Here is a 27,896-nt window from a genome sequence, read left to right as displayed (position 1 = left end):
TTTTTTAAGTTATTTTATTTTTTTTATTTTTTTATTTCTACTTGTTAAGTGCTTTGTAATTAAAGGCTTTAAACTCATTCAAATTGTTTTTTTTTTTTGAATTTACCCATGTGTTTCCAATTTATTTACTTTGCATTTGTATTATAATTTTTATATACTTTTTGATTTTTTTTCTTATGTACATTTCTAGCAATGTTTTTTATAATGTTTTTGTATTCATTATTATTATTTAATAGTAATTTTTAATTTTTAATTATTTCTTTTTTTCATTTAAATATTTTTTATTTCATATATCATATTTTTAGTTTTTTTAATTGTTAATATATTGTAGAGTTGTTTAGATTTGAAAACTAATGTAAGGAAGTAAAGATTGAAAATCTAATTTTTAATCACATCATGGATTTAAAATTGATAAAACATTTTTTACCTTAACAATTGGAATAAGAAATCAAAATAATTATTTTTCAAATTTAAAGCTGGAATAACAGTGGATAAAAAAAGCAATATTTACATATAATAAAACTCTATAACTAAAATCAATTAAATGTAAATAAGACCGAAAGAGTTAAACGAACGATGTTGATATTTTATTAAAAATAAGCATTCCAAAAATACTCAAACGCGAAAAATGTAAATTCTAAAACACTTTATTTTTTAAATTTATAATTTAGGTTAGTTTCGGTAAAGAGGTCGATCCTAAGAACCTAAAATTTCTATAAATCTGGATCATAAGACCCTTACAGATCGACAAAGCGCTTTGCGCCTATAATAAATTTGTTGAGACGGCTAATATCAGTTTCGGCGGTATCTTCTGGTTCGCCGAAGGTAAGATTACCGAGATTTTTCAGTCTCAGTCTTGCAAAAGCCGGACAATGGAAGGGAAAGTGCCTGGATGTTTCAACCCTGCATTCTCCATACAACTTTGACAACTAGCGTAGGATATTTAGCCTTACCGCATGAATACCTATTGGACAGTGTCCAGTGAGAACTCCTACGATTGCGGCGAGATAAACTTTGCTTAGGGCGAGTAGTTCACTATATCTCTTGCGTTCCACCCTAGGACAGAAGGATCTCGCGGTCGCATAAGAGCTGATCGTCGAATAGCGCCTGATAAGTGCACGCAGGGTCCATTGGTCGAGTGCTAGAACGCAAGACTTCAATGGAGCTCCAACTCTTTCCCATTCCGATGTTAGTGAGGCAAGAGTGCCTCCTCAGACTATCTCATCAGCTTTGCAGTTACCAGCGATTCTGCTGTAACCAGGCATCCAAACGATTCTGATGTGGAAGTACAATAGTTTGATGCTATTTCTAGTGAAGACAGACACATTACTTGTGTATTTATTTAAGAATTTTTCTTTAACCATAAGAACAACATCGAGGCTATCACCCGACAGCCTCGTTCCTCGAGTTCTTTTAGTAGGAAGTAGTTACCACGAAATCCAAAGCAGTGGGGAAAGTATCCACCCAGTATAATTTTGCTTGAGATTACATTTTTTTTCCATCCGGTATATGGGACTAAAAATTATAAAAAAAAAGATTTTTATATTTTATTTTTAATTTATATTCCGATTTTTTTTTATATTTTTCAATCCGGTATTTGGTATTGAAATTTTTTAAAATATTTCTTATTACCATTTTTATGTCCTTTCTATGTTTTATTGTCGTTGAATTTTTTCTAATCAATATTTATTTTATTACACTTACATTTTGTACCTAAAATATAAACTAAGTTTAAATATTTGACAAAAAATAAAAATAAGTTTTTTACTAATTACCAGACTCACTGCCACTATTTGCACCTAAAGAAATATCGGAAATATTTCTTCATGATAATTAAAACAAAAAAACTTTTTTTTATCATTCTTGCAGAATTTTCCCAGAGCACGGTAATTCAGTTGCTGATATCGAGCCGAAATTCGATCGTCTGATCTTTTTCTGGTCCGATCGGCGTAATCCTCACGAAGTACAACCCTCCCATCGCACACGCTACGCCATCACTGTATGGTATTTCGATGCGAATGAACGCGAAGCGGCGCTGAATCGTATTAAAAACAATAAAAATAATGCCAAATCAACAACAAACACAACAACAACAAATGCAAATACAACAGCGAGGGCGTCGGCGCCTACGAATATGCACGACAACTCGAGCACAACGCACACAAGTCCGCAATTGAACACCAGCAATGCGTCGGCGGCGACAATAGCAACAACAACAACAGCGCCAACAACGCCAACAATGCCAACACCTGCAAATATCAAAATGGTGGCGAATTCGAATGCAACCATAAACAACAGTAAATGTGCGAGTATAAACAACGCGACGACGAATATCGGCGAGCACCACCTTACGAACAGCAACAGTGCGGTACTTGCGAATTCGAGTGAAATTTGTACGTAACACCGCAAACAGCTGTTGTTGATGTTGTTGTAAAGAGAAAAAGCTGGTCTGTGTGTTGTAGCGTGCGTGTTTCTTGCGTTTGTGTTTTTTCATTTTGGTTTTATAAGTTTTTGTTATTTTTTCGATATTTTTGTTGTGTTGGCCGACCACTTAAGCGTGGACCAAAGGCAAGCAACAATTTTATTTTTGCTTAATGCTTGTTAATTTTTGAGCGGAAATACTGTAAACAAAAAAAATATTATTAAAAATTATGAAATTTGTATAGCTAGAAGTATTATATATACGAATGCAATGTAAATATATATTTAATATAATTCACTAGAACAAAGCTCTGTGTGGCGTTATAGCTTAAGTGAAAAGAAAGCTGAATGAAATATTTATATTACATTTGTGTATTATCTATACATACATATGTACGCACATACATACATACGGTATATATACGTATAAAATGCATGCAAACATCTGCGCCTATTTCTAAATTGTGATAAAAGCGAAGAAAAGATGTGAGAATGCATTTGAGTGGTGTGAAACGTTGTAAAGTCGCAAACTAGATGACAGTATACCTACAGCTGTGTGTTATAAATTAGATTTTTTTTTATAAAAACTAGTGACCAGTTGCCAGTTGTTGGTTGGTGTGGTTTGTGAGCTTTCTGTATGTAAACACATACAAATTAGTTATAGTATTGCGCGTTAAAGAAATTTCTACACAAAAAGCAGTTGCATGCATGCATATTCATACATATGTATAGCTACACATATTAGGGTGTCCGTTATTTTACAAGTTGTTTTTTTGCAAACGCCCTCTAATGTTTTAGTTTTTACCCTAAACGCAGTGCCACCAAATGTACTGTTTTCATATAGTACACCTTGCCGTATGAGTAACACAGAATCCATAAATGTACTTGTATGAATGCTCAGGTCATTTGATGTATTACTCGAACTGCGTATGACTTTTACAGGAATGTTTTTATTTAAAAAACTTTATGACCTTTTTTGTAGAGTAGAAAATGTGGCATTAGAGTATCATTCAATATTGTAGATTTATTATCTTAATGCGAAATATCAAAAAATGTTATTTACGAGGAAAAAGATTGAGCTACGGTTTAAATTAAAAATAAAGAGCTGGTTAACGTTGGATCCTTATTTTTTGGGTCAAAAACTGAAACTTCTGAGGCCGTTTGCAAAAAAACATTCAACTTGGGAATAACAGTTACCCTAATATATCTGTATGTATGTGTTTATTTTTGTGCTCTTCATACATATGTTTGTACATAAATGCACTTGCAAATACCGTTCTATAAAAAATTTGTCAAAGCTTTAAACACATTTGCAATGAAAAGTCACTTATCAAGTCAAAATAAGGGCAAAAATCGTTTATAATTACAATAATGAGCTATTTAGAATTTTATTTTAGGCGCTAAACGTAAGTTTATGGATATGTACATATGTAACTGGTTTTGCTAATTATTTGAGCAAATAATTTTGTGCTGATAATAACAATTGACATATTCGCTTAGTAAAAATCTATTTTTTTTTAGTATTTCAAAATTTGATTGCAACTCACACAAATACACATACATTATTAATGTCTACGTGCACAATGGCATGCAAGCAAAAGTCAAATAGCAGCTAGCAAAGCGAAAATTAGCAACAATTAAACGTAATGCAATAAGCTAATTGAGTAATTAAATATAAATAACAGATGTACATACACACATATGTATGTACTAATGAGCACGCATCAATATTTGTTTGTGGTTGTGTGTGTTTGTGTGCAAATGTAAAAAGTATATGCTAAGCGTGTTTTAGAAATGTCAAGTAATAGCAGAAGATGTTTGTTATATACTAAAAATATTTTTTTAATTTATAATATTCATAGAACACATAGATATATGTCTATATTGACATATATAGAGCTACTTCTATTTGCATAAAACAATTCGACTACTAAACTTAGTTACCTTGTATTATATATAATTTAGTATGTTGTTACATACATACTTACATACATACATAAATAAAACCTATTAAAGCCTGTGAAAAGCAAAATAGTTACATAACAAATATGTAAAAAAAAAAAATAAAACCAAATTTATTTGCTAAAAGAATGCTAAAATAAAAATGTATACATAAATAATTTATTATTCATATTAAAAACAAAAGAAATTTGTTTTTTTGGGCGGTACGTAGATACTTGGAATATTTGTACACATTGTTTGTTATGTATGTGCGTTATATTTTTTTGTTTTAACGCTGTGTTAACGCAAGCCGATCTGCACGGTATTTTGATCGTTAGTACGAAGAAAGGAAGTTATTGCATTAAATGTAAATTCGTTTCGTAACGAGTGCGGTGATCCGGCTACTCGACACCTTACGAAATTTCACCAATACGATTAATCGCTCGTCAACGAATGCCGCAATTCGGGCCCAGTTTGAATGATATATAACACACAAGATTAATTTCAACATATATGGCAAACTTGGTAAGTTTTTCGAAATCTTTCCGTTGATATCGGGCAAGAAATCCGTTAACAACATTACAGATTAAATTATCAAAAATTTCTACAGCAATCAATGTTATGTTATTGTAATTGATCCAGAATTTATTTGACCATGCTCTAATTTCGATATGTTAAATTACGATATTGATATAGCGGACGAAAGATTACCGAAAATTTATTTGATAATCCCTAATGAGTTGCATAGTTATGTTGCATATAAGTTCGGGCTCATTCCGGTTAGAGCTCATTGCTCTTCAGAACTGATGATTTGTGACTTGATTTTCTCCGTCTATTGGATACTTCTACAACTTCCAAATCCTCCCAGAACTTAGGTATAGAGCCATATCCATATTGAGAACGAAAAGAAAATAATAATGTGATCGAAAGAAAAGCAAATTTTCGGCATGTTCTTTAATCCGTTTCTAGCTGATTTCACTGAAACTGTCCTTGCAGTTATTTGCTTGAAGCGGAAGAGCCTGCTAGGTACATTCGAATAACTTTCATACAACTCATCGAAGGCACAGTACTATATCGACGTAATTTCGGAAGCGGCTAACTTCAAACAAGTACTGAGAAGCAGTGATAAACATGTAGGCTCATTGCTTCGGTTAAGCGTAGTCTCGTATAAAATATCTTTAGAGAAGATATGCATACATATAATCTACGAAGTGTCGCCAAAAGACAACATTATTCAAGGACAAACATTACTCATAACGATCCTTTCACTTTGAAGAAAATTGTGGACTTTATGTAAATTAATTGTATCAACAATAATGCCAATAATAATAATAAATACACCATATTACGATAATATACTTACTATTATGTTTAGCAGCTCCGCTATCTCTTTCATCATAACACGATGCTTTTCCAGCGTTATAACCGCCTTTTTTTAAGTTTATCTTTTACGATGTCAGTTTATAAAAATTTAAAAAAAAATAAGTTCATGTAAGGATCACTTCAAAAGTTAAAGGTGGTGCGGCACCACCCAAGTTTTTATATATCTCACATACCGTTTGACCGATTTGAAATTAATTCAAATACCTATCATTGTCCTAACTAAGAGAGCGGTGACAAGGTTTAAAAATGTGCAAGTTCACACTATGGAACGCCATTTATGTTTCTTTGAGCTTTCATCTTTTTCGAATAAAGCAAAAAGTCTTTGCTTAGAAACATATCTTTCCCCAGCACAACTTTGGTGATTTTTGCAATAAGATTATACACATATTACTTATATATAGTGAAGAAGGGAGATTGAGATCAGAGACATTTCCCCTCGGGCCCTCAGTTCTCAGGGGGCTGATGCTCTTTTTTTATCTCCAACACGTCACTTCAATCATCCTCCTGCCACGGTTTTCTCTCTACGTCCCTGCTTATATACATATATGGACTACTAAAGACAATCGTGGATGAAAAACATAGAATATTAGGGACTTTGGATCGCAGTAATATCAAAACACAAATCATATACTTCTGAATAATATGTATGCATACATTCTTTATTTTTCGAAAATGTTTTTCTCAATGACTTTACATTTACATTAGAGTTAATATAGATGTATATTTATAATAGTATGGTATATGTTTGTGTTACACATTCATATATATGTATATGCGTGTGTGTGTATTTATGTGTTTTTAAATGTATATGTATGAATGTTAATTTGTTTGTTTTTTTACTTATGCATGTATGCAACTGACTTTTTATACTTTCTTCACATTTTTAATAACCTCAAAACTTTCTTTTTCTTTTCTTCACTTTTTTACAATATAATAAGTACATATATAATCGTACATTTGCACATACAAATTTGTGTATAGATTTGGGTTTTATGTTGGTTTTTTTTTTGTGTGTTTCACATTAACAGTTTTGTTTAGTTGTTTTGTTTTTATACACAGATATATTTAATGACATTTTTCTTTTTTACTGGTTTTGTTACCATTGTTTTTTTGTTTAAGTTTTCAAAAGCGTATTTTTAAGCCATTTTATTTTTAAATTTATTTTTATTTAAATATTTTGTATATTTTTTTATTAAAATTAAAATTTTCTTTTAGTTTGCAGTTTGTAATTTGAAACAGATCTGTGTATTTTTACACATATTGTATATATGTATGTTTGTATGTTTGTGTCGATTTTAACATTTGCAGTTAGTTCAACAGTTTTGTAGATTATAATGTTAGATATTTGCATATATGTATGTATGTTTTTTTTTAAACATATTTAAGTTGTGTTGCAAATAAGTAATACATTTTTATTATGAAAAAAAATGTAAAGCATTTAATAGAAATGTACATAAAAATTATAGAAATTTATTTCAAATAAAATTATATAATATAAAATAAATATTTCGAGTTCTACAGCTTTGTGGCGTCTACATAACATGTCCGGGCATGAAGTTTTAATTGTAATTTTGTTTTGTGATTTCTAATTGCATTATAATTTACAAATTATTTTAATTTTTCTGTCAACTATTTTTTTTTTTATTATTTGCTCTTGTCTAATATTTTTACATAAGTTGTCTCTTTCACCACTATTTCTATTCACTTTTGTCAACATTTTCGCTTGAACTATGTCGTAAGTTTTATTCCTGAATTGATACATACATACACATATGTACATACGTACATATGTATTTAATCTATTATATGTATAATAAGTACTTGCTTGGAATTTTAGTTAATGAGTGTACCGTTATCCCTCAACCATTCTAAACTTAGCATGAAAGCACTATTTGCATATTATTCAGCACTGTTTGTTGTTGTTGTTTTTCCTACGACCAGTATAAAAATAAATATATGTATAACTTTCATATCTCTCTTCCGCACTAACACCCATCATATAAATACATATTTGTTTTTGTGTTTAATTAGAAGTTTGCTATTCTTCAACTATTTGCAATGATTTTCTCTTAATTCTTATGCAACCCTGCATCTAAACCGGGACTATTATAAATATCCTGCTTAAAACTCACAAAAATATATTGCAATCAATTCTATTTTATTTCCTCTGTGTTTTATTGCTGCTTTTTATATATGTATGTACTTTTTCATGTATGTAAGTATTTAAATACATTTGTATATATCAATTTTTTATATATATATATATCTAGGCCGAAATTGTGTACCATATATGCCTTAATTAACTCTCACAAATGTTCGTCTAAACAACAAATAATACTTTATATAACAATATAATACTAAATATTAAATTTGTAATTATACACAAGTAATTTCTAAATGTACAATAACAAATATTTAACGGTTTAGGCTGCTAAATATTGTGTTGACATAATTGATTTGCTATTTTGTAGACAAGCAAATGAATTTACAGCTCAGGAGCTTTTATAGAGCTTTGTGTAGAGCTTTGGGCAGATCTAAAGCTCACAGATGAACTTGAAATTAGTGGCTTATACAGAGCTTTCGACAAAGTTTACAGCAAAACTTTTGGCAGATCTAAAGCTCACAGTTGTATTCGAATATTTAGTGAAAGGAGTGAAGAAAGAAAAGTGAACATTTTCTAACTTTGGTTTCAACTTAGCACTTTTTTATACTTTTAAACATATTTTTAATATAATATATTTTTTGTTATGTACTTGTTTATTGTTATGTGTATGTTTGTATTAGTTGTGTTTACTGCGTCACGTCTTGTTCTTTTATCTTGATTTAATTCCATTTGTAAATTTTATGTCGAATTACATCATAAAAATGTTTATGTAATAACTCACAATGATCAAATTTCATAAGGAATTACATGTACTACATATGTATATATATGTGTAAACAAATATATACGAGTATGCTTATTACATATGTATTTATATATGTAGTAAGTGCGCACAACTATTAGCATCAAAAGAGACTTTCAACAATCGGTGCATACGTTTAAAGCAGATTCTTTTTGTATGCCAATTTATTTATATATATGTAAGTATACTATTTACTTTGAAACTGTTATGTACCAATTTATTTCTTGTAAATTATTGGAAATAAGCATTAAGTAGTGCAGAACTTTATAAACTGACTGTGTTTAGACTAGCTACGTTTTCCAAAATATTTTTAAATTACAAAAAGTTTTCGAAGTGTTGTTTTTACATTTTTCTACAAATATCGCTCAATCTTTCTTTTTGCGATAGGTGGCAACTTTATCAAAATATATTTCAATTACGCTATCTAAAGCAAAATAGTGCGAAACTCTTTATGGTACATATTTCATAATAAATTATAATCACTCGAGCTTTTTGGGTTCTCTCTATGTATGTATTTAGGCTTGCCGAATATGTTTAGAAACGAGCTTTTAAGTGTCATACATACGTCTAGCACACCTTTTTTCAGTTTCAAAATTTGTTTTTAATAGATGACAACGGTTGTTTTTTGGAAAACATCACTTTCAGTCCCTCAAGACATATGTACTCGTACATACAGTTACATCTACTTCTCGGCGACAATTTGATATTCCTATTTTGATATAGTCATCAATATTTATGTATTCAAGGTTATTAGTTGGTCTATAGTTAATTTAAAACAATCAAGGCTGTTTTGTGGCCTATCAATTGCGCTCATACTAATTTTACGACCGAACTGCTATATGTGGTACTGATATTGGTTTCGTTTATGATCCGGTAAGCGATCTACCACAATCTAGAGACATAATCACTATATATAAAGGCATATAACGAGTTCGGCTTTTTAGACTGCGGAAGAATGTTAATTAACTGTAAAACATACAATTCCAATATCCGATAAAGTTTTTCTATGAATTATTTGATTTTATGGTTAATATTGAAGAAAGTCAAATTGAAGGAAATCTTTTTTAAAAGCTTAGTCAAACTTAAAGGAAAATGGTTACCGGACGTGTATATAAAACAGCTGGTTCGTTACCTAGACTTCAAAAGATTCCAAAAGGTTTTATTCTTCCTTTTAAAACGATAAATACAATATCTGGACTTTTATCTTAAAAGCAATTAATCCTTTTTTTGGACTTATAAGTAAGTAACCATGTAAACTTGCGTCAGATTTTCAGATATTCTCTCGGAAATTGAGATTTTTCTCTGTTGAACATTTCTTTTCGGTTTTGGAACCGATGTTATTCTGGTAGAATTTAGTTCTTTCTGAACCCAAGCTATTCCAATTGATATCGAAACCACTGTTATTCCACTAAAATTGAGTTTACACGATAATTTTCACGAGCACTAATGCATTTTGTGGGTGCATGTGAAATACAATTTACATTTTTTTTTTAATTTAAATTCTGCACTACTAAACACTGCTTTCCAAACTCCAAAGCTGACAACAGTAATGTCCAATAATTTGCAAAAGTATAGTACTACTAGCCTTTCGTTTTACAAATACACAAAATACGAGTACAATACATACAAAGTACGAGTACATAAATAACCGATTATGGCGAGAACATTAATGACTACATCGATTCCAACAGTGAACTTACATATATGTATGTATATAATTTTATAAAAAAATTTTACAGAATCACGAATGCACTTTAAATTTTATAGAATATTCTTATTCGGTATTTATGAACATAGATTCTGCTTTGTACATAATTATAACATTTACCCTTATGTGATTTCATGTATTTATGTAAATGGTCTTACATAACAAAATTTTTTCTTCTTTTGTTTTTAATTAAGCTATAGAAGCATTTGTGGGTTGCGCTACTAATTATAATTATTACATAAATATTTATAAACAATATATATTCTTATTATTTTTTTTCAATTTTCTGTAATCATATTTCTGATATCAAATACTTTTATTTATGTTTTTAATGAATTCAATTTCACTTAAATATTAAATAATTGTGTAGATATTTCTATTTTTTGCAAAATATTTGCAACCAATTTAAACATTTTAAAATATATGTATATATTTTTTTATAAATTATTTGCGCGCTTTTTATTAAGTATTTATTTATTTTTTATAATTATGTAAGTTGTTTTTATTTTTAATTTTTACTATTACTCGCTTGAAATGAGCCAGTCTACAATTTAATTGACAGAAGTTACATTTTGCCGCGCATCGAATTTAATCCTTTTTTGCATTAATATTTTTGTTTCTGTTTTGTTCCATTTGTGGCTACACAACGCCAAACAACAAAGGTGTATAAGTGCGCACATAAAAAAACTACTATTTAATATATGTATATATTTACTCTAATTTCATCAAATTAATTCACGCAATAAGTGCGGCTTAAGCAGTATCAACACTACATACTTGTACAGCAAATATCCTTTTAAAGCTAAGGAGTGAGACGTAGACATACTAAATACTACATATAAGTAATTAAGATGTTAAATAAAAAATTATAATTAAAACAAAAAAGCATAATAACAATTTCATATCAAGGATAGTACCATACTTAAGAGGCTTTGAAATCGAGGCAAAACGTCTACTTGCGTCACAAAATTATTAGCTTAGCAAGAAGTTATTCCACAAAAAAGGATTCGGTTCAAAACGGCGTATTGCATTTATTGAAAAGAGGTATTTATAATGTTATATCTTAGAGTGTGTTAAGTCACAAGATACCAACTTATTTGGTTAAGGAGCTATGCGCAATGAGCTAATTAAGTCCGACAAACTTGACAATTCCACAATATGGAGAATTACACATAGGAATATATACTAGGGTGGAGCGAAAAAAATTTTTTTTTGCTTAGCCTGAGGGTAAAATTTGTAGATTATAAAAAACGAAAATTTTTGGAAAAAAATTTTTTTTAACACCTAGAGCTGGCACTTTTAAAGTAAATTTCAAGTTAAAATTTGTTTATGCAAAAAAAAAATTTTTGGACAAAAAAAAATTTTTGGACAAAAATTTTTGGACAAAAAAAATTTTTTTTTTGTTTTGAACTCTTCACATTTATATAAAAATTACCGAATTTGACGAATTTTGACTCAACATTTATTTTAACAGGCTTGTTGTCGTTTAAGACTTTTTTTTAAAACTCCAATAATGACCACAAACATTTTTTTTAAGTTGATAGCTTTTAATTGGCCAGAAAGAGGACTCTCTACGGCTTCTAGAGCACCTATCAAAAATTTTAACTCTTAAAAAAAAATTAAGCTTGAAATTTACTTTAAAAGTGAGTGGTCCGCCTCTAGATGTTAGAAAAATTTTCTTTTTTTATAATCTACAAATTTTACCCTCAGGCTAAACAAAAAAAAATTTTTTCGCTCCAACCTAATATACCTATACTCTATTTAACAAAAAATGTGTTTTGTGTCGGCGATTCAATAAACTTTCATGTTTTCTATGTATGTATTTAATTCAATCTCATCATGCATTGGTTAGAACGATCCTAAGATTGATGTGTCAAGCGCGACGTTTTCTAATTTTAACGAATGAGCGTGACGAATTGAGACATTTTCTCATTCTATCTGGGTTCGTTCCTCACTATACTATATACACCGTTCATACCGTTCGTTGAAATTCCAACATATCTGTTAGGGGTACGAGAAAGTGTAGTCATGATTTTAACTCCTTATCGAGCGGTCTACGTTTTTTCTAATTTTAAAATCTTTTCCTCAAGAATAGCTTAGGATTCAGCTCAGTTTCAGTTCAGTTAGCTTAGTTTATGAAGTGCACAGATGACAGAGAAGCTATTTTTATAATTTTCGACCTGATGACAAAATACCATTGTGGACATGACGTCGAAAGCAATGCCTGTAGAAACCACATAGTTCCCTCAAATATGGAGCACCCTTTATAAAACTTTAACAAATTGTGAACTCTGTCCTTGTCCAATGATCAATCTATGGTAATATAGAATATAGAGTTCTTGAAGAGATTGGGTTTATTAGCAAAGGTATACAAAAGGATAGAGCCACTATTTTCAACACAATTTGCAAATACGGTTTGCCAAAACTTAAAAGTTATAAAGCAAAGCGCAGAAAGTGCAAAATATGGCTACATATTTATCTCTTTTTTATAACTGGAAAATTATTGGAAATTTTTTTGAATACAAAGTAAGTAAAATGTGTTTCCTCTAGGGTAATAGTTTGATATTCTTCTCTTTTATAATTATAAAATGTTATATTACCAACAATGTCTTACGGTAGAATTAGAATGAAATATTTAAAAATCAATGTGGGACATGTAAGAGCTTAATTTAATTAGAAAAGATCGTTTCATTTCTATCATGTCTACTAATATTATATGCATACAATTGTCTAACAAAATATATATGAACTAATAATGATATAGGTTTTTAAAGCATTAGTTCTAAAATTTCTTAAAAAATTTCGTAAAAAATCTTAGGAGTTATTCTGAGATTCCCGCCATCTCGAAAATAAAGCTTTTTGGCGTGATCGACACAGTTCTGGGCAAAAAGGGAACGTGCACAGTGGGTTGATTGCAGCTGATTACAAGTTTTTAGTGTCGATATACTATTTCAAAAGTCTTTTTTAATCATTTAAGTTTGCTTTAAAAATACTTTCTGCAAATGCTCGCATTATAAGATTTAGTGATTTCATAGCTTAAGCTATCGTCAAAATTTTTTTTTTTTTATTTAATTTTCAGCTCAACAAGTGTACTGCGTCAATTTTATTTTAAAGCTGAAAGGGTTTTCACTTATTTCTTCAAGGAGAAAACGTAAATGCACCAACAATATACTATTTACTGATTATGAGAGTATATAACATACCATAATACATATAGTTTATATATGATTTTTTATTTAGAGTATTTAATTTTTTTTTTCAGTTTTCTTGGGAGCGTGCAAAAAACTACAAAACTACAGGAATGCCACCATATACATACATAATACATATTTTTTTTGTTTTTGGATTTTTTTTTTTTTAATTTAATGCACACATAGTTTTGTATACGTTTTTTTAATGTTTTGCTAACATTTTTGATATGAGTAATATTTGCACAAGCAACAACTTTTTTTCAGCGTACATAAGTACATATATCATACACCTACACGGCTACACATAATACATAATACAGGATATGACGTCATGTAACTGCGGCAATACGGCGATACAGCAATAAGAGGGTGCAATTATTTTAACTATCTCTACTACACAGTTGGGAACTGTGCTAAGCGTTTACTTAAGTTTTTAATTTATTTTAATTTTATTTCTGAGTTTTTTTCGTCGTAAAACACCTTTTCAATTCAGTTTATAAATACTTTGATTTCGTTTATTCCAAAAGATTTTGAAACTCGTGTGCGTATTGGATTAAGTTTTTGAGTTTTTCTGCTGCTAATTTGTTGTAATGTAAACGTGTATGACAAGTTTGAGCCAAGAAATTAATATTTTTCAAATAAAATGCATATAAAGCATAAAAGACATATCTTACATATAAATGTGGCAACTCTATAATTTGAAATTTATCAGTAAAAATGGTTTCCGGTTTCAATTAAGTTTTCACATAACACTTTTAATGAAGTCAATTAGAAAATTGCCTTGGTTATTTCTTTAGATACTAAAATTGCTAATTTATTTAATTTCAATAGCTGTCTGTAGGCCTTAAGTAACAAAATAAAGTATTAGTTCGGTTAATTTTATTCCTTATTCCTGCATATTCTTTTGTGAGTTATTGGTTTATTGCTAGGGCAGCTCTTTGGAAAAGCTTATAAAGAGATGAACAATCACGTTTAGCATGGACTTCCAAATCGTGGCTATAATAACCTTTATTCCTTTGCGACCGAGTCTCAGTTATAACTGTTAATTTATAATTACATACAAAGTGTACCAAAAGCGAGCAGGCATAGAGGTTTTGAGCAATGATCGCAATTCCAGCCAGATAGAGCAAGATGTCACAGTTACGGTAACTCATAGGGTGCAGTTTAAAATATTTAGAAGAAAGCTTATATTGGCAAAGCTTATGCGTTATTTCCAAAAATTTTTTTTTTTTTTTTGGCAAACGCCCACAAAAGTTTTTAGTATCAAAAATTCCCAGAAAATAAAACAGAAATATGATCTGAGCGCGATTTAAATTGAAAAGCTTGTTTATGTTGGATTCTTGTTTTTAGGACAAAAACTGAAACGCTTGTGATCGTTAGCAAAAAAAAATCAACTTGGAAAAAATTCCAATTTTTTCAAACAATCAACAAAAAAAAATTTTAACTTACATATTTCGATTAGGTCTACATCGAAATTTTTGGAACTTTGTCTGATAATTACCTGTTTACGCATTTAGAAAATGGACCTATTGTAATATATTCAAATGATAATAATTATTATATCTTGCCTAAAGTTGCAGTACTTCACTGTTAGTCATCAATACGCCTAAAGATATGCTTCATATTTCAACTGATCTCTATAGGCAGAAATATGTTTAACAGTGAGCCAAGCTTAAACAGACACACACATTTATAATTTTTTTAAAACTTGGTAATAATGAAATTGCGGAAGCCTTTTCTCAAGGACGGCATGTAAATATAAAAAAAAAAATATAACACGATTGACCTCTTAGAATTAATAAATTTCCACTTATAACTGTAAGTAAATCATAATTCATATTTAGAGACCTTTTAAAACTCATGACAAAAATCTGGTATTTAGTTAACGATTACCTCAAGAGAACGCTGTTTCAGACCTCAACCTCAAGTTATGATTCAAATTAAAGTTAATTGTTTATTGTAACTGCTTGTGTAGCAGCTGACTTACTTAGCAGGGTTGCATGTTCTTCAAGTTATTTGTAATAAAACAATGGGACTGCAGAATATCTATAAATATAAAATTACTCCAGAAAGTGTCTTCTTGAAAGCCGCATTAGAAAGATTATGCCATTTTTAGCATCCTCAAATTTCAGACTTTTTAATACAATCATCTGATCACAAAGTCAGAACAGCTTCAGCTAAGTTAATACTCCAAAAAGCAATTAGAATATAACCTCTGCATATTTTGATTAAGGAGTTGATCAGATACAAATATTTACATACGAAAGACTTGGTGCATAAGCTGTATTTGTAGCACTTTCAGCGATATATTCAGCTATAATTTCTTTAAGCTGAATTAGTGCAAATTTCATATTTTCAAATCTCTAACAGTACAACTTTAAACAAGATGTTTTAGTGGCTTTGGCTTGTCAGCATTTTACTCAGCTTCATTTTCTTAAGCCGCATGGCTGCAGAAAGCCATGGTGTGCTTTTTGAGTGCAAATACTGAATTCAGTTGAATATATTTGTATATATTTTGAACATATTCAAAAGTTTCTGTGCGATCGAATATTTTCTGAGCTTTACACTGTTTTGTGCTCCTACTAGCGGTTCTTTACAAACATAATATTTAAAAATCATATATGTATGTATTACGTGGGGCAATATTGTTCAAAATGACTAAAATAAATCTGGTATAATTTGAAAAATTAAATTATACAGGAACATTTTGTTTTAAGTTTAATGCATTTGAACAAATTACTTTCTTTTTCTTATAGAGAATTTATTTATTTACAAAAAAGACCGGAGATGATTTTCTGCTAATTCGACTCGTTCAAAAGTTATTCGAGCTCAAAGTCCAATATTAAATCGTAAAATGGAAATTAAACAATTTTTTAAATTTTTACACAAAATAATGCCTCAAAAGTATAAAATATCTTACATTCCTGGTTTTTATTTGAAAAATTCATAGTCATTTTTATTTTTCAATTAGCACGTTTGAAAAAAAAACGGTAAAAAGTAATTTTTTAATAACATAATTGGAAGTCTTAAAATGATTAGACATTTTTATTGTATTATAAAATTAATGATTAATGATAATTATCAGCTTTTTTTGTAATTTCGAACGATATTTCACGATAACTAAAAAAATATTTTTTTTTGGTCGGCCTATGTAAACATTTCCTTGCTACTAACCAATATACTAACTGAAATTGAATTGGAATTCTAGCAACCAAAGAAAACGAAATGAAAGAAATCGTGTTTATTTGTTTGTAATTGTTTTTGTTTGTAAATAATGTATTTTTGCATTTATCCTTTACGCTCGTTCACATAATAATTGCCATATATTTATACATGTATATGTTATACTCTTGATTTGCGTTTAGCGTTTTGAGTTTGTTTGTTCTCAACATTTCTTTTCATATAATTGTATTAAAATTTTCATTATTTTTGAATTGCATATTTTCAATTACTTTAAAATGATTATGCACACAAAATTAACGCCCTGTTAAAGCACTATAAATTAATTTTCTGAAATAAAAATTAAACAAACAAAAATACGCAACGCTCATTCTCAAAAGTTCCATGTTAATAACAATAAAATAAACGCTACAGTTATGATCATAATAATAAGAATTAGTTTAATTATTTAATTAAGTGTAAATTACTCATTTAATTAAAAACTTAAGTGTAACTACGACGCAATCAATGCGCATTTTTTAACAGCTAGCTAGCTAGCTCACAATATTTATATGTGTGTATATATGTTTGCATGTGGTTTTTTTATTTATATATTTTTTTGCTATTACAACATTCAAAATTTAATTTTATGAATTCTTAACCTTGTCGTCAATAAAAATCGATGCATTAAGCAAGTGCTTGCTTCTCAAAGCGCTACAAAAGTTGCGTGGTTGGGAGTGATAAGTGTTTTGTAGGTGTGTATATTTGCTTGTATGCTTGTATGTAGCATATGGCCTATAACAGGAAAGCAACAGAGCATGACGCGGCGATGGGATTCAAATACCAAACATATGTATGTAAGCATTTTTAAATAATTTAATAATTTTAAATTTTAACAATTGCTAAACTTTTTAAGTTACGGTACGTCAAGTCACGTTACGTTATGTCACATTAAGTTATGTCACGTTACGTCACGATAGTTTTTTTTACGTTACGTCAAATCACGTTACGTTATGTTATGTCACATTAAGTTAAGTAACATTATGTTACGATAATTAATTTTTTTTAACAATAATCAATAAATGTATACATTTCTTTCAAATTAATATGTGCATAACATTGTTTTTACAGCAATTTTTAATACGCATTCTAACTGTAATCTTTCATTTTATATACACTTTTCAAAACCTAGCAATTTTGGATACTCAAAAATTATGCTATTATAAAATAAGAGAAAATAGTTGTTATAAGCCATTCTTTATAGGCGCTTTTCCCACTTTTATTCCACAAATGTTATTTTTTTTTAATTTTCAATTACTATTTTTGAACGCACAATTCTACAAAATCTACTGCGCTACAATATATGCAACAATATTACGTTTAAATACATTTTTTAAATAAAATAATCGTACTTTTCTAATGATTAGTTGCACTACGAGTTGAAGCCTTCCGAAAGTAGTGGTAAATCATATAGTATGCTAGCAAAAGTGCTTGTGTCTACAACTGTGTTGCCACACAGTTAAGTTACTTTCAGAAGGCTTGTTCACGAAATTTTGCAAATTAAATTGTTTTCGAAAAGTCGAATTTTACATTTTTGTTGTAGCATTAATACATAATAACTTAAATAAAGCAATGACACAGCTTTTTGTGAGTGTGTATGTAAAGAATTCGCACAAAATAGTGCTTAGCGCTTGTATGATGCATTTTATGGTTGTATGTATGTAAATATGTATGTGTGTGTAGTTTGTATGCTTGCCAGGATAGCGAAGCGTTTTTCTTTGCTGTTGTTTTTTGTGTTGCTTTTTTTTACTTAAATGACACTTTCCAGGCTGACATTTGACGCTGAGTTACATGTGTGGTTTCAAAATGTGCTGCACGCGCATGAATATGCATCATCCGAATGTATAAAAAAAAAAAATAATAACAATTCTTGCTCTTTCGTTCGAAATGATTTCCTTAATAGCGCTTAGTGTTTAATTATTATAATATGATTAACTTATATTTAATATAGTTTTAATTATAAATTTCTTTTGCTTTTGTTTTTGTTGTTGCCGACGTGCTGTTTCTGCGTTCGCCGCAGCCTACCACTTTCTGGTTGTGTTTGTTGTTGTTGTAGTTCAACTGCACGGCTCTGAGAAGTCTCGGTTCGCTTGCATTTGTTGCTGTTCTTGGTTTTCTTAAATTGATTCTTGCACAAAGTTAAATATGTTTGCTTTCTTGTTTTCTTTGATAGTTTGTTTTTCTCCACTAATTATAATATAGTTTAGCTTTAGTAATAATTTTTGTATGCTTTCACTAAAAAATCTTAAACAAATGCCCAGCATTCGAGTGTTTTAATAACAAAGTCTTCTTGCGGTGCTAGTGGCTCATTGCCGTATGTGCTGCAGGATTGCGATCGTCCTTGGTTGAGGTCGCCGTCCAGCCATAGACCAAAGCGACCGCTGAAAAGAGGAGAAAAAACGGGCTTATTAGTTAGTGAATGGAAAAAATAAAATAAATATGTAGAGAATATATAAAATTCTTAAAAACTTAAAAAAAGAAGCAATTTGCAAAAAAAAACTTTTTTTTTATTGTAAAAAACTGTGATGGGGAAAAAAATAGATTTATTGCAAACATTTTAGGCATCAAACAAATCAAGCCTAACCGAGTATGTTCAGTTTAAAACATATATTTTTCCAAGATGGGTATCGATGGTCGGTCAAGACCTTAAAATACTATATTATAAATGTTATGACCATTTTTATTTAGATACCCTTAAAGAAGGATTTATTATTCTTACTCTATATCCAATTTTCAGTAAGTATGTTTTTGTTTAAATTGGCTATAAAATCAGTTGCTAATTACAAAAAAAAAAAAATAAATAAATAGGTAAACTATAATGTATTAATTAAATATATATATATATATATATATATACAATTTTATATATATAAATAAATTTAAATTTCAATTTCAATTTCTGTTTTAATTGAAAGCTATATTTTCATGCATTTAAAAACATATAATAAAGTAATGCTGATCATGCATTTTTTACTATATTTTCTAAAGAAAATATATTGTTTACAAATTTTGAAAATAAAGTTTTTATTGTTGCGTTTTGCCTGAAACATGTCTGATAGCATGAAATAATGTAGAGAATATACTCTCTTTAAGCTATTTTAAGAATCTCGACTAGACAATTAGAACGCTATAATAAATACTAAAAATAAAAAAGTAAATATATCAGAGTAAACAAATAATAAATTTAATTTTTTCATGTCGTAGTTTGAAAAAACAAACGCTTTCTTAAATTATTAAAGAAAATTAATCAATACTATAACCGCTTTTAATCTTTAAATTTTATTTATCAAAAGAGAAAGAGAACCACGAACTTATTTTAAGAGAACTAACATTCAATAATTATACAAATTTTTTGTTGTTGTTATTGCTTAAGCATAAAAATGCCAAATAGTTTTTAAAATGCTGCTGAAATGATAGTTCGAATATAAATGCGATTCCCTTCCACTTACGTATGCAGGTTTATCTAGGGAACGGAATAATCTACACTATTCACAGATACTATTAAACTCTATTACAGCTCATAAACAAGCAAAATCTCTGTAGAGTACAATTTTTCTTGTTGAAAGGGTTATCTAAAGCCCTGTTTGGAGGAAAGGCATCTAACGGGTCATAAAACGAGCTGCTTCCTTGGGGCCGGCACAGTTGCTGTTTACTGCGCATGAATGCGCAAAATTTTGTATTCTTTTTATCAAAAAATGTTTTAAAAATGTGACTCAAATCGAATATTTACTTAACACTTATGATAAATAATTGAAAAATAAAAACTTCAATGAAGTACTTACTCTCCAGCACCGATCGACAAGCTCTCCATATTGCCCTTAATGAAATATAAATTCTCGCCGGTCCAATGAAACACTTTAAAGCTGGGATTAAATTTGTATAACAGCGATTCGCCGGTGCCGTAGAAATGATCAGACACGTGCAGGGAACAGGACGTTAATGCGCCAAAGACCTAAAAAAAACCCAAATTGCATTTTTCGAAAATTATTTTGAGATTTAAAAATATAAACGCAATTGTTACTCACATTATTTTCTGTATCTTGTATTACAATTAGTATGGGACTTTCGAGTTTCTGCATCTTTCGGTAGAGCGAATTCAGCGAGAAGCCATGCTGGGAGGTGCTGAATATCAATGACCATGAATAGCCTTCGGCGCGTGCGGGTAGGTGTCCACAAAGTTTTTCACTAAACGGGCGAAAAAAAAACAACAACAAAAATGAAAATAAATTGTATATTACATTGTGTCATGATACCAAATGGCACCATTTCGTGTGACTTAAAATACTCTTAATTACATTTGTGTAATGACATAGAGCTAAAAACGACTTGATTACGTTTTATACATCTTTATATGTATGTATACCATATAGTTTTTATAATTAATACTTAAATCATTATGCAAATCATATGAGCTTTTAAGAAAGAGCTACCTGCCTGTTTGCGGATATGTACGTATATTTGCACATTTGCGTAAAAAAAATTAAATAACAGTTTCAATTATTTTTTTGCTAGTGAAGAAACATGCGCAGTTAATTGAGTGTTTTGAAGATTTAATCATCTTTGAATTCTCAAATATATATATTTTTTATTTTTGATAATAAATACATATGAATGTATAAATATTTTATATAAAGTAGAAATTAGGGTGGGTCTGAAAATATATTAATTAAATTAGTCACAAAAAATTTGACTGAAAAAATAAGGCAAGTACATAAAAATCTAGACTGATAAGGCAAAACCGCATAAGTCGAGTTAAGCATTAACATAGATAAACTAAACTAGATTAAAACTTTGCACTTTTCTCACTAGTTTCGCTTATATTTCAACAAATCGATAAACGAGTTTTACAAATTTGATCATCCAACGCTATAGAGCAGGGTTTCATAAACAAAAGTCTATCTTAAAAGCTCTATATTGAAAATTTTACAAAATTTAGTTATGCAGTTATTACTTCTTGCCGTATGTGTTTGCTTAATTAGCCTCAAAGCGTTAAATTAGTTAAGAAAAGTTCTAATAAAGTAAGTACTTTTGAAATTTGATGTGGGCGTGGCAAAAATGGATGACTATAAACCACAAAAAGTCATCTGGTCAGAGCAATACATTGCTGCCGTAGAAAACATAATCAATTCTTAAAATATTATTTGTTATCCATAACCGTCGTCGGAACTCTGCTTTTTTTCAATAATTTTTACAATTGTTTGAATATTTAATTTCAGACAAAAATCGTGCTAAATAATATGAAAATATTATAACCACAACTTAACTAAAACTAAAACATTTCTTTAAAAACATTTTTAAGAATTTTGCGAAAAACTTAACTTAATACCAACTGGCCATATGTTTTACCTAAACTCTTCAGTTCATAGTTTAAATTGTGTTAAACAAAAATTCGTTAACCACTTACCGATGCTCTTCTGTGAGAATTTCTGTTGTGCCAATTAAATCTGGTATGGGGAAGTCCAAGTCAAAAGAACCGGTTGCAAATAATGAAGCCTTGCGATAATCATCTGTGCTCATAGACAACACCTGTACAGAAAAATTAAAAACAAATTATTAGTAAATTCACAATTGTTATTGTAAAGCGTAGAATTGCAAGTGTGTTTGTGGGGTTTAAGAAAGAGAGTAGTAAACATAACCTAGCAAAACAAATATACAGGTATAATTACATCGTTAATCAATCAATCAATCAATCGAACCGAATCAATAAAATTCAATTTAATTAATTAAGTGAAGCAATTTGCTGCTAGTTTACGAATATCACAAATATAACGGTCTAAGAAGACGCTAATAAATACAGCGTGATTATTAAGTGATATATTGCATATATATGTGAATATATATAGAACTACAGGCATTAAGATTCACTTTTGCTAGTGACGGTTATATCACAAAATTACAACACAAATTTATTTTACTTAAAAGGTGAAAAGTAATTCTATGCTGAATAAGGTGAGTTATTATATATTAATTAAAATTGTAGACTATATAAAAGTAGCTACAACTGAAAAATACTTATCAGTTCTTTAAAATAAATATATTATTAGAGTTATTGATTTTTTTTTTTTTGGGAAAAAAATATATCAATAATGAAATTAATATAAAAATAAACAGTAGCAACAAAAAATTTCAGCTAAGCTTTTGTTAAAACCATGTTATATTATTATAATTTTTTTAATATATTTATAAGGTAGCAAGAACAGTTAAAAAAAAGTTAATATGTTTTGTAAAATATATTTAGAGCATAATTTAGTAGAGAAAATTTATTTAACAATTATTTGAAAAAAAAAATTTATTTTAGGACATGTTAAAAATAAAGATTATTTGAAAAAATCGCGAAAAAAATACTTAGTATATAAAATATGTATTGAAAGAATATATTAGAAAAGAAAATTAATTTAAAAAATGATAAAAATAAAAGTTCGAAAACAAAAAAGAAAATCGTTAGAATTTAAAAAAAAATAAATTTACGAAAACAAAACAATACATTTTGAAAGACTAAAAAATTTCAAAATTTTTTAATTAATCAAATATTAAAAACGTGCAAAAATCGAGAGAAACATTTGTTTTAAAAAAGTTAAAGGTAAAAAATTGAAAAATGTAAAATAAATTCCAAAACTTGGATACTTTTTTTTTGTCAATTAATAGAAAAGTTAAAAAATTTAACTAAAACAAAATTTGAAAGAAATGTTAAAAAATTAAAAAAAAAAATTTAAATTTACAAAAACAAAAAATATATTTTTCCTTTATTTTTTAAATTAATCAAATATTAAAAACTTGAATATATAGAGAAAAAAATTTGTTTTAAAAAAGTTAAAAGTAAAAGTTTGAAAAAACATCTAAAACTTGGATACTTGTTTTGCTCTTTAATCGAAACGTAAAAAAAATTTAACCACAAAAAAAAATAAATTCAAAATTTGTGGGTATAGTTCTAAAAAGTTTAAATTTTATTCATATAATTTTTGTTTTTATTTGAAAATATTAATTTGTTATAGCATTAAAACTTCTCCAATAATTTTAATTTTATAAAATAAAGCTTAGAATATACATTTTATTTGTTATCACTTGTTAAAAAAAAAAAATATTGTTAACTGTGCCATTAAAGCTGTCTTAGGTGAAAATTCTATTAAAACATATTCCTATTCGGTATATACAACTATTTTACATAAACGTACTATATGTAAATATAGCTTTGTGTGCACGTGTACATATATATATATTTAGCACAAAACACATGAAATAAATTTGTAATAATTTTTCTTGGTGTTGGTGCTATTAAAAACATACAAAACACGAGAGCTGTGCAAAATTTTTTAAAATATATATACATATGTATTTAGCTTATATACTATGCATATACTTGTATATAGATCTTTTAAAAACAAATATATAAAAATAAATGAAAATTGTTTAATATTATTAAAATAATAAATAATCATAATAATCACTGGGAACGTAAAAAGAAAATTTTAAATGCAGCGCATATTCATTAAAAACACATATGTACATAATGCATGTAATTAATAAAATTAAATTTTACTGTACTGTAAATACAATAAAATAATTTACTATATATGTAAAAACCATTAAAATTTATTTTCTTTAAAGTTCATTTTATGTTTTTAAGAAATCATTTGACGAAAACATGTGAAATTAAGCAAATCATTGCCACTGATTAATTGATTAAAGCTGAAGTATATTTACACTAAAATGTTGATAAAAACTAATTTCTATGTGTTAGCTACAAAGTAATTGAACATGTTAACTTAAGTGCCAAATAATTATTTCACAACTAATTTTCCACTAAAATACTTGTATGTAAACAAAAGTGGAAGTGATTTTGATTGTAAACTTGGTTCTAAGAAATGTTCGATAACAACGCTATGATGGAATAATTTTTTATATAAATTTGCCCACCAATGCCTACCAAAAAGGGTTGGTATTTTCATAGCAGCCGATTCCATTTAATTTTTTGTCACATTTAAGTGCCGGCTATTGTTTGAAATGCTTTCATGCACTTCACAATGCGATTAGATAACAAAAATAATCAATATCTTACAATCGAACAGTTTTGAATATTTAAGTGCGTCAAAATCGCAGGATATAAGTTGTCAAGTGCGCTATTTAAATAGTTTTCCTTTTGTTTGTTGAATTTAATTGAAACAAGAAAAAACGTTAACTTCGGTTGCACCGAAGCTACAATACCCTTTACAAATACAAAGTTTCCAAAGTTTTCCGATCGTTCAGTATGTATGGCAGCTATATGCTAAAGTGAGATTATCTGGACAATCTCCTCGAAAAATAGATTATTGTCTTAGACGCAATATATGCTGTAATGGTCTGGGATCGGCCATTCCGACAAATGAGCAGCTTCTTAGAGAGGCAAGGACAGGTGTAAACTTTCAGATCGATAGCTTAAAAACTGGGTGACTAGTTCGTATATATACAGACAGACAGACGGACAGGCATGGCTAAATCAACTCAGCTCATAATGTTTAGCATTTATGTATATATTTTATAGGGTCTCAGACGTTTCCTTCTGGGTGTTACACCTAATATACCCTGTTCAGGGTATAAGTATTTAGCTTGGTTTAGTGATAGCACTTTTGCTAAAAATTCTTAATGCAGACTTTATTTCTAGTGAGGTAAACAAGTGTTATTCACGATACATAAATATAAATAATAGAATAATGTACAGCTGATTGCAGAAGTTGACAAAAAAAAGTGTAAACAAATTAATTTGAATTCATAGTTGGTACACAGATCGGTCGAACAATTCAAATAATCGATAACAGTTCGATATATACGTATACATAAGTATTTCAACTTTATAAATATATACTTTGTGAATAAATACGTAATACCTCTCAAAAATTTTCAGTTTTAGAACATACGATTTTAATCGCTTATCGAGATATGTGTCTAAAGGTGGTTACTGGATTCTTAACCCAACAATGGCAAGTGATAGTTATTCCAAATGTAGATTAAAAGTAGAAAATTTTCACATATTTTGGAGTTGCCAACTATTGAACGAAGTAGCATGGCGCAAAATAATGCAAACGAACTAGCAAACGATAGACTTTACGAAAGCTATTCATGAAAATTAAAATTAAAATTTTTATATATGGCAACTCTATTTGCGCACCTATCAAAACAAATAACAAAAACTGAGTCAAATATTAAAAGGTACCAAAAGTATGACCTTTGACAAATAACCTCTAAAGTATTCGGAAATTAAAAATCAGATGTATTTTGAAATAGAGTTACCACATATCCAAAAACAAATTAAAACTGAACAAAGTAGAATAGAATGTGTACAAATGAAAGTCATTTAGAAAAGCACCACGGCGAGTTTGTGGAGAAGATAATTTGCACATATTTTGGAAAAGAGTGCTAGATATTTTAACTTTTTTCGCAGTTCTGGAGAGGACTCATCTACTATACATTAGAGCATTTTTTCGCACTGATGCAGAAATCTTTAAAAAACACCACTTTTATTTTTAGCAAAAAATTAAGTAACTGTATACATTTTTAATTTCTTATTTGACATAATAGCAATGAGATAATCACATAACTAATGAGAAAAGTTATTAGTGGTTAAATATTTGCATTATATTAGCTCATTTCAGGTGGCTAATATGCAATAGTAAATGAGGTGAACTTCAAGAAAACTAATATGTAGTAATAGTGGTGTTAAATAATTTACAAGTGAAATTAGTTGTAAATACACGGATATGTGAAAAAAATTAATTTAATTTAAAAACTTAATAAAAAAATTAAATAATCAAAAATAATTAAAATTTAAAATTAAATTTAAATAATTGTGTGTATCGAAAGAATATACTTTCTCTATTTTTTTTTATAATTCTAATTTTTTTAAATTATAAATTTAACTTTTTTAAAATTGAAACTAATTTTTCTTACTCACATACACTTATTCTTATTATATTATATTATATTATATATTATTTCAGTGTGAGGTAACTGAAACTGAACAGTTTGCAAGCCGCTGGTAAGGCCCTTGCTTAACATATAATTACGTGTTTATATAATATTATATATAATTTGTTATTTATCTATGTTGGGCTTAAGGGAAAATGCCACCCTCTTATAATGTCATAACAATGTAAGTCCATAAATCGATAACAATCTAATTTTGGTATTGATGCGAGGACACATTTATGAATCAGCAGCAATTAAGCAAAAAATAACATTTGGTAACGAGTGATTTCGACCCAAAATAGACGTAGTATTCGCGCACAAAAACTATAGTATACTTATTCTATTCGATGCTGATAGCAACAGTGAACAGCTGGAGACAAAAACAATTGTGTGAAATTGCTATCGAAATATGAATTTGTGTCACCACTGTTACTAATTAGGAAAAAAAAATGCCAAAAAATTATATTTATATTATTTTATTTGAGAAAAGTCAATTAATCCTGTTATTTATGAGTTGATATTACCGGTTTTTGATGGCAATTCATCACATAGCGTCACTCCATTCGCACCAATTTTCATATACATATGTATACGAGTATATATATAAAATGTAAAATATAAATATATATATGCCATATATTATATTTTTTATTTATCTTTTGATGGGCGCAATATGTTCGATTTAAGACATCTAAGCGCGGTTGCTATTTGATTTTGATAAGTATTGGTTATGTAAGAATTTTTTTTATATTTTTACTACGGCACAGTATGTTACCAGCTTAAACAAATATTATTGCAGAGCTGGAGTTATTTTCGAACAACTGCCAGTAACGATAAAGAATTAGGAATTCTAAACTCTGATAACAAGTAAGAATCACAAAGCTTCTAAACGTAAAAATAAAGTGAAAACAGCACATGACATCTACATTGCCAAAACTGCTTACGATTTAGTTATTTTTTTAAATATATTTTAAGTACTGCCGAAGCCCCAGCAGCAACTGTACAAGTGATTTAACGATAGTTCTCATAATAGTTTGGTCCGTAACCGGATTTATATACGACTAAATAAAGTCAACACGAAATAATTACTCTAAAACTGTTTAGAAAATGTGTGAAGCCGCTACAGCAACAACAAAAACTAAAGCTTCTGATCTACTTGAACTAATTGGAAATCTGTGAGTTGACATT

The 27,896-nt window shown here is 28.7% G+C and overlaps 2 protein-coding genes and 1 long non-coding RNA gene across 25 annotated transcripts in view; 1 reads left to right on the top strand and 2 right to left on the bottom strand.

Annotated features, from left to right (window-relative positions):
* Hph (HIF prolyl hydroxylase) overlaps positions 1–4,570 on the top strand; it is a 32,753-nt gene extending 28,183 nt beyond the window's left edge. For both annotated transcript variants that reach the window (XM_036373391.2, XM_014235927.3), the window contains exon 7: positions 1,870–4,570. In XM_036373391.2, the coding sequence (XP_036229284.2) occupies positions 1,870–2,401 (532 nt within the window). In that variant the 3' untranslated portion in view covers positions 2,402–4,570. The remainder of the gene's footprint in view (positions 1–1,869) is intronic.
* LOC138856458 (uncharacterized) lies at positions 632–1,901 on the bottom strand. Its single transcript, XR_011395681.1, has 3 exons — positions 1,776–1,901; positions 1,633–1,713; positions 632–1,515 (listed from the first exon to the last, which is right to left on the bottom strand). It is a non-coding gene; the product is annotated as an uncharacterized lncRNA (long non-coding RNA).
* Positions 4,571–16,790: 12,220 nt separating the features above from the next.
* Positions 16,791–27,896, bottom strand: part of mtd (TLD domain-containing protein mustard) — a 224,961-nt gene continuing 213,855 nt past the window's right edge. For all 22 annotated transcript variants that reach the window (XM_070107509.1, XM_070107535.1, XM_070107497.1 and 19 more), the window contains 4 exons: positions 22,174–22,295; positions 20,795–20,954; positions 20,552–20,721; positions 16,791–19,150 (listed from right to left, as the gene is read on the bottom strand). In XM_070107509.1, the coding sequence (XP_069963610.1) occupies positions 19,015–19,150; positions 20,552–20,721; positions 20,795–20,954; positions 22,174–22,295 (588 nt within the window). In that variant the 3' untranslated portion in view covers positions 16,791–19,014. The remainder of the gene's footprint in view (positions 19,151–20,551; positions 20,722–20,794; positions 20,955–22,173; positions 22,296–27,896) is intronic.

Source organism: Bactrocera oleae, chromosome 2 (assembly GCF_042242935.1).
Source record: "Bactrocera oleae isolate idBacOlea1 chromosome 2, idBacOlea1, whole genome shotgun sequence".
Taxonomy (NCBI): Eukaryota; Metazoa; Arthropoda; class Insecta; order Diptera; family Tephritidae; genus Bactrocera; species Bactrocera oleae.
Note: the sequence above shows the minus strand (reverse complement) of the source record. Positions and strands in the feature narration are given on the sequence as shown.